This window comes from Peromyscus eremicus, chromosome 6 (genome assembly GCF_949786415.1).
Source record: "Peromyscus eremicus chromosome 6, PerEre_H2_v1, whole genome shotgun sequence".
Lineage (NCBI taxonomy): Eukaryota > Metazoa > Chordata > Mammalia > Rodentia > Cricetidae > Peromyscus > Peromyscus eremicus.
In genome coordinates this window covers 116,165,661-116,174,555 of record NC_081421.1, presented here as the reverse complement: position 1 = coordinate 116,174,555, position 8,895 = coordinate 116,165,661, and the positions used below count along the sequence as shown (strand labels likewise).

The 8,895-nt window shown below is 46.1% G+C and overlaps 1 protein-coding gene across 1 annotated transcript; it reads left to right on the top strand.

Annotated features, from left to right (window-relative positions):
- The first annotated feature begins 1,391 nt into the window (after window positions 1-1,391).
- Ccn1 (cellular communication network factor 1) lies at window positions 1,392-4,286 on the top strand. The gene is made up of 5 exons (XM_059265044.1): window positions 1,392-1,628; window positions 1,937-2,150; window positions 2,489-2,836; window positions 2,958-3,166; window positions 3,377-4,286. The coding sequence occupies exons 1-5, from the start codon at window positions 1,566-1,568 to the stop codon at window positions 3,677-3,679; spliced, it is 1,137 nt and encodes a 378-aa protein (XP_059121027.1). The 5' UTR covers window positions 1,392-1,565; the 3' UTR covers window positions 3,680-4,286.
- The last annotated feature ends 4,609 nt before the right edge of the window (window positions 4,287-8,895 follow it).

The window sequence follows — 8,895 nt, the reverse complement described above, 5'->3', positions numbered from 1 at the left end:
GAAGAGAAGCTATCCCAGAGCATTAAGGGGAGGGGGGAATCTAGTACCATTTCTTATTAATATTACATAAGAAGACAGATTATGAAGCTTTGAAAGTTTATGAATGGCACTAGTAATCCTGGAGAAGGTCTTAATGAGGGGTCTTCAGGTGTGTCTAAGATCTTAAAATCTGACTTATTTTATTACAGAATGTTGTCCTCTAAATCCCTCATTTCTTTGAACTGAGAGAGAGAAAACGAGAAAGAGCCATTGCACTTCACTTGAAAAGGAAGCCTTCCAAGTGATCCAAAGCAAAGGGCTTACACACACACACACACACACACACACCACACACGTCTTTTTCCAGCTATCCAAAGGGCAGAATGGTCCCCTTGGACTCTGTTTTGTCCTGGCAGCTTTTGCACCTGATGATTTCGGGACAAATCACTCCACGGTCGTCTCCTCCGCTTCTGGTTTGGCTGCTCAGTTTCCACCGCCGCCAGTCCGGGAAGAGAGGCCAGGAGGGCTTACCCGGCCTGCCGCATCCGTGAGGAAGTGCAAGTCAAGCTCCGGGAGAACTCCCTGCACTCGTTTCCTCTTGGATTTCCATCGCAGGCAGTGGGCTGGAACTAAAAATGGGAACCTCCAAAAACAAACAAGTACAACATACCAAAAAAAGAGGGGGAGGGATGAGGGAAGACCTCTGGCTGGAAATTTGCCAGGCAAAGAGGGAAGCTCCCCCCACCCTCTCATTCATAAATGCCACTCTGAGTATTAATTTGCAATACACTTCTCTCGGCTAATAAACATCATGCCACAGCTTTGGGACTTGATCCGAGCATGCCTCTTTGAAGTCCACAAATAGATTCCTGGCTCAGAGACCAGCTCCCCCTCCCCTTTGGACTCGGAGTAGATAACTTTACTCTCACCTTGGTTGTAAACAAGCAAACAGCTTCCTGCGTTCCCGGGTGAGGGCTTCGGCAGATGCCGGGTCCGGGTCCACTGGGCATCTTCAAACAAAACCACTTTTGTTCCTCCCTCTCAGGTCCTCCCACCCTCCCAATGATCTGAAGTGCTCCCACCAACACATACACCACGCCCCCTCATATGCTCTTCGATCAAAATCATCACCCTCGCGCCCCAAGCATCCCGCCCTCCCCAATGAATGTCGTTATTTAAAGTGGAAAAAACGAACTTTTTTTTTCTTTGATAGATCTGAGAAGGGGGGTAGGGGGGAAGGTGCAATGGAGCCAGGGGAGGTGCTTGGCAGCAGCCCGCGCCAACCAACATTCCTGAGATGTTTGAGAATTCTGGAACGCGCAGACAGAGCCGACGTCACTGCAACACGCGGCGCCGAGGCAGGCGGGTATAAAGGGCGGGCTCCCGGCGCCGGGGCAGACCGTGAGCGAGAGCGCCTCAGAGAAGCGCGTGCAACCTCTGTGCCTCCTCCGCCAGAACCTCGAGAGAAGGACGCCCGCAGCCTCGGCCCTAGCCTCACCGCGCTCCCGGAGCATCCGATCCCGCTGCTCACCGCCTTGTCGGCTTCCGTGTCGCTGCGCTCGTCCCGGCTCTTTCTGCGCGCCACAATGAGCTCCAGCACCGCCAGGGCGCTCGCTGTCGCCGTCACCCTTCTCCACTTGACTAGGCTGGTGAGTTGGACATGTTTAATCGCCGCTTCCCGGTCCGCCCTCTCCGATCCCTTTCCCTGGGCCCTGATCGTCCACAGAAGGGAAAGTTAAGACTAAAAGGTTTGGAGGCAGCTGTTGCTTTAAGCCCCGACGACGTGTCCTGGGGGCCCTTTTCTGGGGCGCAGCCGCCGGGGTGGCCCGGGTGGCTGGACGCGATCAAGACACTCCAGGTGGATGGAGTCCCAGAGCCAGACCCATGCTCAGGACAGTGTAGGCGCCTCTCCGGAGCAATACACAACAGTCTCACGCGTTTCTTCTCCCCCTTCTAGGCACTCTCCACCTGCCCCGCCGCCTGCCACTGCCCTCTGGAGGCGCCCAAGTGCGCCCCGGGAGTCGGGTTGGTCCGGGACGCCTGTGGCTGCTGTAAGGTCTGCGCCAAGCAACTCAATGAGGACTGCAGCAGAACGCAGCCCTGCGACCACACCAAGGGGCTGGAATGCAATTTCGGCGCCAGCTCCACCGCTCTGAAAGGGATCTGCAGAGGTAAGAGGCTTGTGGTTTGGCCCCTTTAAAAAAAATAATAGTCCCCATAGTCCAGAAGTTTAGTAATTTTGAGACCATGTATGGTGACGCTTTGTTGATGGTAGCTTGGCAGAAAGGCACATGATTTCAGCAGTCTGGAATGCAATTCAGTGTGTCTGGGCCCAACGAAAAGCGCATACGGAAAAGTGATTCCTGACTAACTTATTGTTCAGCTCTGGAGTCTCGGGGGAATTGTAGGGAACTTTACCATACATTGAATTGAACAGCGGAAAATATGTATAAGTTTCAGCCTGTGGCGGCGAATCTTAACCTTCTCTCTCTTTTGGTCGTCTTTACAGCTCAGTCAGAAGGCAGACCCTGTGAATATAACTCTAGAATCTATCAGAATGGCGAAAGCTTCCAGCCCAACTGTAAACATCAGTGCACATGTATTGATGGCGCCGTCGGCTGCATTCCTCTGTGTCCCCAAGAGCTGTCTCTCCCCAATCTGGGCTGTCCCAACCCCCGGCTGGTGAAAGTCAGTGGGCAGTGCTGTGAGGAGTGGGTCTGTGATGAAGACAGTAACCTCAAGGACTCCCTGGACGACCAGGATGACCTCCTTGGATTTGATGCCTCAGAGGTAGAGTTGACGAGGAAGAATGAGTTAATTGCAGTTGGAAAAGGCAGCTCACTGAAGAGGCTTCCTGGTAAGTGGAAATGGAGCCCTTAAGACCTTGTACTGAAATTCATTCTTGGTCTGCAACTTTGCAGAAACCAGTGTGTGTCAGCATGCCTCTGAGGAGTGTTCCGTTTGGTTTATTTTTCTAGTCTTTGGCACCGAACCGCGAGTCCTTTACAACCCTCTGCATGGCCAGAAATGCATCGTTCAGACAACCGCATGGTCCCAGTGCTCCAAGAGCTGCGGAACTGGCATCTCCACACGAGTTACCAACGACAACCCAGAGTGCCGCCTGGTGAAAGAGACCCGGATCTGTGAAGTGCGTCCTTGTGGACAACCGGTGTACAGCAGCCTGAAAGTAAGTTTCTTCAGGGACTTGACCATGACCCCAGCACGTGGGTGGGATATGATCCTCTATATTCCAGAAAGAGAAAAGTCCATGATATATTGGAAAGAAATTGCCTTTATGAAACCTAATACTATTGGGCTTCATACAGTGGTTAAATGCACCTCTCCCCAAACAACAGCAACAAATCACATTCCTGACTTTTTTTGTTCTTTCTTCCAGAAGGGCAAGAAATGCAGCAAGACCAAGAAATCCCCAGAACCAGTAAGGTTTAATTATGCAGGATGCTCCAGTGTGAAGAAATACAGGCCCAAATACTGCGGCTCCTGCGTGGATGGCCGCTGCTGCACACCTCTGCAGACCAGGACCGTGAAGATGCGGTTCCGATGTGAAGATGGGGAGATGTTTTCCAAGAATGTCATGATGATTCAGTCTTGCAAATGTAACTACAACTGCCCACACCCCAACGAGGCATCATTTCGCCTCTACAGCCTGTTCAATGACATCCACAAGTTCAGGGACTAAATGCCTCCTTGGTTCCTAGTGTGGGGTGGATAGAGGAGGGGTATGAGCATCATGGAGACATGGGTGGGGTGGTGGGGTGAAGGGGCTCATTGTAGAAGGGATGCCTTGCTCATCATTGAGTAGCATTAAGGTATTTCAAAACTGCCAAGGGGGCTGGTGTGGACGGACAAGAATGCAGCCGCAGTTGGGGAATACTTCGCTTCATAGTATTGGAGCACGTGTTAATGCTTCATTTTGGAGCGTGTCGTGTGGATGACGTTCTGTTTTCTGTTTGTAAATTATTTGCTAAGTGTATTTTTTGCTCTAGATCTTTTTTTCCCCCCTTTTGGTTCTACAATTGTAATAGAGATAAAAAGATTAGTTGGGCTGCGTGAAAGCCTTGTTTGTCCTCTGACAGAAGTCAATGAAAGGGCCTCTCATTCCTTCCTGGGGGAGGGGGACACTCTGTGAGTGTCTGAGAGGCAGCTACCTGCACTCTAAACTGCAAACAGAAACCAGGTGTTTTAAGACTGAATGTTTTTTATTTATCAAAATGTAGCTTTTGGGGAGGGAGGGGAAATGTAATACTGGAATAATTTGTAAATGATTTTAATTTTATATCAGTGAAGAGAATTTATTTATGAAATTAATCATTTAATAAAGAAATATTTACCTAATATCTGAGTGTTTGATGTTCAGTCACCATTCAAGTTATCAGGAATAATTGCTCCTGTCAGTCATTCTAACAGGTTTTTTTTTTGAGGACCTACTATGTGTCAAACTACTCTAGGTGTCCTACTTGGATAACTGATAACTCAGGAGAGAAAACTGGACAGTGGTTGTCTTTACACATCTTTAAAGGAAGAATGGTGGTATATAAGTCATCAGTTTGGAGAGTCAAGTCTTGAACACAGGAATTGTGTGAAGAATAAAAAAGGAAGCTGAAGTTTAATTTGTTAACCTAAAACAATGATTTATTTTCATAAGAACTGAAAGGAAAGCTTAGTTCCCAGCTCCAGGGTGAGTCTGGGCATCATATAAGAAGACATGGGGAAGCCTTTTAAGAACCTTTGGCCATAACTGTTTGGTTGAAGTGTATTTGAAAAGGTCATTGAGTTTGTAACTTTGTAATTTTTTAATATTCTATCTAAAAATTAGGGAAGCTGCTTCAACATTTTACCCTTGGCTGGTATGGGGGTGGGCAGGAATCTTGGGGTCTATAGGGTCCCTGGTTAATAGATGAGTTTGAAGCAAAGACTTGTGTTAATCCTAAGAAGCCTGCGATTAGGTAAACATGCTACCAAATGCAAAAGAATGTGAGGAATTTCAGTACTCTCCAATCTCTAAAGGACCAGGGCAACCCACCCCCTTCCTTACGTTATATTGGTGGCAGAGGGAGCTTTTAGATAGAGTGGGCTATCCAGAGGTCAAAGGCTAGACACTGAGCATTCCAAAAAGAAAGGGCCTGACTGTGAGGCTGGGAGAGGTAGAGACAGCTGCGTTAACGTTTGTGAAGAAAGGCCGGTAGCCTGTGTTAGAAAAATCTACATCTTTAGAGAGCGCTGACAATAAACCTTTTATAAAGAGAAGTTTCCTTTCACCGTCGGTTCTGGCTCCCATTCAAATCCATAGTGCGATACTTCAGTCTGCACTTGAAGAGAGGACTTGAGTTTTTAGACATAAGAAAGTGCTTTGAGAAGTGGGGGAGGAGACAGCTCTTGGGACTCTATAAGGGAGTTTTTTAAATAGATGAATTAATATTGATGATTTAGTAAGGACCTAAAAGAAACACTTCCCAGCATCTGTTTTAGACCTCACTAGATGAATGCTAGGAAAATCTACGGTCACAGGTCTTCCCTCTGCTTTTGGCAGGATCTTGCCTAAAATACTTCAAATTGTACCTTCTGAACTTTTAGTTTTGCCTGCCCCTGGGCACTGGAGTTTTAAGGTATTTGGGATTTAAACACCACCTGGCCTAGTTGTATCTGCAGTTAAGCTTGTCAGTGTGTGATAATAATATGTGAAAGATGATAGAAGGATTAGGACTTTGTGGAGCAGTCCTGTTGGACGACATCAGAATCCCTAAGCAATATTTACTGGTTCCTCAGCATGAATCCTGAGATGCTGCCTCACATCCAGAGAACCTACAAACGTCTTTGCTGTGCAGAGACCATAGAGTGCTGTTGTATGGATCCTTTATAAATATGTAGGAAGACAGTATTTGTGCAAGGTATCTCAAATGAGAAACAATGTTGATAAGAAAAACAGATGATCTTTGAAGAGTCATTCATCTGGTCCAAGTACTTACGGTGATGACGACAAGATGGGACACGGACCATAAGAATGCTCAATTAGTATAGGGATGAATAAAAGCAAATTGTGCCCACTTATTTCAACAGCAAAGTACTACAGAAATATAAATACAGTAATACAGAAAATATTGAAGAACCTAAGAATAGTTGAGAATCAAATTACAGTATTCAGACCATATATAAGATCAGCCATGACTGAAGTGGGTCTTGTTCAGTTCAATTATTGTGAAAACAAAAGTCATTGTCTTTACTTACATGGCATGGAAGCTGAATATGTCACCATGCATTGTGATGTCTATAACAGCAATATATCACCAACAACACTAAAGACCTCTCATGGTTCTTTTTCCAGCCCAGCCCAGTGATTCTGGGATGGTTGCTGGTAGATTTAAGACCAGAGTGTTATAGAATGACCTCAGAGTCTTAGGCATTCTATGAATTTAAGAAATATTCTGTGAGACATGCAGCAGCCCAGAGTGGTCTTCCTGGGATGCTGTTTCATATGAATGCTATGTTCCGGCCATTCCACAAAGAGACGCAACTGAGTCAAAATTAGAAAAGTGTATTTTAGGGTTATTTTTCCAGTAGTGGGAACATATTTGATCTGTTCACAATGTCTTTTCCTAGGCTTCTGGCACCATTGATAAATCTGTTGAGTAATAATCAGCATGGGTCCAGCACAAGCACAGGACAGAGCAGAGCTGTGTTCTGGGCACAACGACAGGTGACTGGACACAAAGAATTCCACACTAGACTCCGAAGTCCTGTTTTCATCCACTAGCTCTGTCAGTAACCCACTAGGCAATTCTGGGAAAGTATCCAGATCACTCTGTCACATGTGAAAATGAGAAATGGCTTTCCGAATTTTTTTTAAAAGATGTATTTTTGTTTTATGTGTATGTGTGCTTTGTATGCGTGCACGTATGTGTACCACCTGCATGCAGTGCATATGGAGGCCAAAGAAGGCGTTGGATCCTCTGGAACTGGAGTTACAGACAGTTGTGAGCAGGGCACTAAGGCAAAACCTGGTCCTCTGCAAGAGCAGTTAGTGCTTTTAAACCCCATGGCATCTCTCCAGCCCCACACTTGAAGCATGTTTGTTGGAGGGGGGCGGGGAGGGCTGCCCTAGCCATGTATCATGGACTCTTTTTGGTGCATTTTTCTTACACCTCCTTAGCTGTTGCCTTACAGCACAAGGACATGTGAAATCAAAACTGTCCAGATCTTTCTATGATTAAATGTACTCACTTTCATAAAGTCTTTAAAAATATGTTTCCAGAACCCTTTTTACCATCCTACACCCCTTAGTTCACGAGGGTCATGGAGGTCGCTGGGCCTCACAATATAGGTCTATACTTTCACCTCACAGAATGCCTCTGAAATCTGTACCTCACAAACTTTATTGTCCCAAAAGTGGATGCTTTAAGTCAAAACACATGTGAAGCATGATGATGCATATGTGTCCTGTGAATAAGATCATGCATTTGTAACAATTTCACTAGTGATGGTTAACATTCATCTATGGAAACTTACAAAATAAAATTCCATTAATAAATCCTCAAATGTGTTTGTTTCAGAGTGTTACAGTTCCCACCCAGAATCATACTCATCTACATCAACCCCTTTTTCTTCTGTGCAAACATACACGCCTCAGCCACCACCATCTCTTATCTGAGTTAACGAATGGCCTCTTTGCTCACGCCAGCGTGTTTTCCAAAGGTGGATGCAACAACATCGCCTGTCCTTCCTGTGCCTCTGACACAGCCCACTGCTTCTCTCCGTTCTCACAAATACAGCTTACGGTGGAGTTCTGGGATGCCCCCCCCCCCTTTCACAGATGAGCTCAGGAGACTATGAGAAACCCAATGCCCCATGAACTGGTCCCAGAGAATGAGTTGACCTGAGGAGGAGCAAGGTCAGGGAACATGTGAACATCATGTCTGTGCATGAGTAAACTATCTGGAAAGGGAACCCTCCTCCCAAAGTCAGGTCAACTGATTGCCTGTGAATCGGTCATAAACTGCCCGAGTCCTTCCCACTATTCCTGACCCACAGGGTGTGAGAAAACTAGTGTGGCAATTTTAAGGTAGGGAGTTTGGGGTGTGGTTTTATAACAATAGACAAACCAAACATCCATTCTTGTCCTTCAATGATCAGTTCTCTGCAAAAGAACCTGAGTGACTCTAAAACACAAATCAGAGCATGTCAACTTTGGCTTAAAGGATCCAGTGGTATCCCATTGGTCTTGGAATAAGGCTCAGCTTCTCACTTGGCACAGGGGTCTAGATGTGCAGACTTGTCACAGCCATCTTGGCACTGACCTATGTATTCTCTGAAAAAAAAAAAAAAAAAGCCATGCCAGTAGCTAGAAAGACAGCTTGGTGGTTGAATGTGTGCTCGGTTCTTGCAGAAGCCTGGAAGCCAGTTCTCAGTACCCACAACGAACAGCTCACAATGACCTGTTACTCCATTCCAGGAGAGCCAAAGGCAGGGAGAGCTAACTAAAATCTAGGTTCATTCTTAGCAAAGCCCAATTTAGATCACCTCTTTCACAAAGCAAATGCTTAGAAAAACCATTTTCGCTGTGGTAACACTTAAAACCCGAGAAAGAGGAGAGATTGCTTCACATCACTGTGCCTCCTCATGCCCTCAGCCCCTGCTTCCTCCTGCAATTCTAATCCATGTGTTTTTGCAGAGAAGTGCACACCTACTCCATTTATAAAACCATGTCACATTTTCCAACTGACACCGGATAAGTTAATCAAAGATATATAGCACATCCTGAACACAAGCTGAATTTAACCACCTATTTTTATAGTAACCAAAGAGACTGTTGGGTATGAAGGAGAGTTGCTCAGATAACCTAGGGGGCCTGCTTTAGGAGTTTTAAAGAAACAGCTCAAGGTCCTACCTTTACAGATATGC

What these genes read in the sequence shown, in the direction of transcription:
- Ccn1 (XM_059265044.1), top strand. Translation starts at nt 1,566, where the DNA reads ATGAGCTCCAGCACCGCCAGGGCGCTCGCTGTCGCCGTCACCCTTCTC. An exon ending in TCTGAAAGGGATCTGCAGAG is followed by an intron (nt 2,151 to 2,488) that starts GTAAGAGGCTTG and finishes TCGTCTTTACAG; the next exon opens with CTCAGTCAGAAGGCAGACCC. An exon ending in CTCACTGAAGAGGCTTCCTG is followed by an intron (nt 2,837 to 2,957) that starts GTAAGTGGAAAT and finishes TTATTTTTCTAG; the next exon opens with TCTTTGGCACCGAACCGCGA.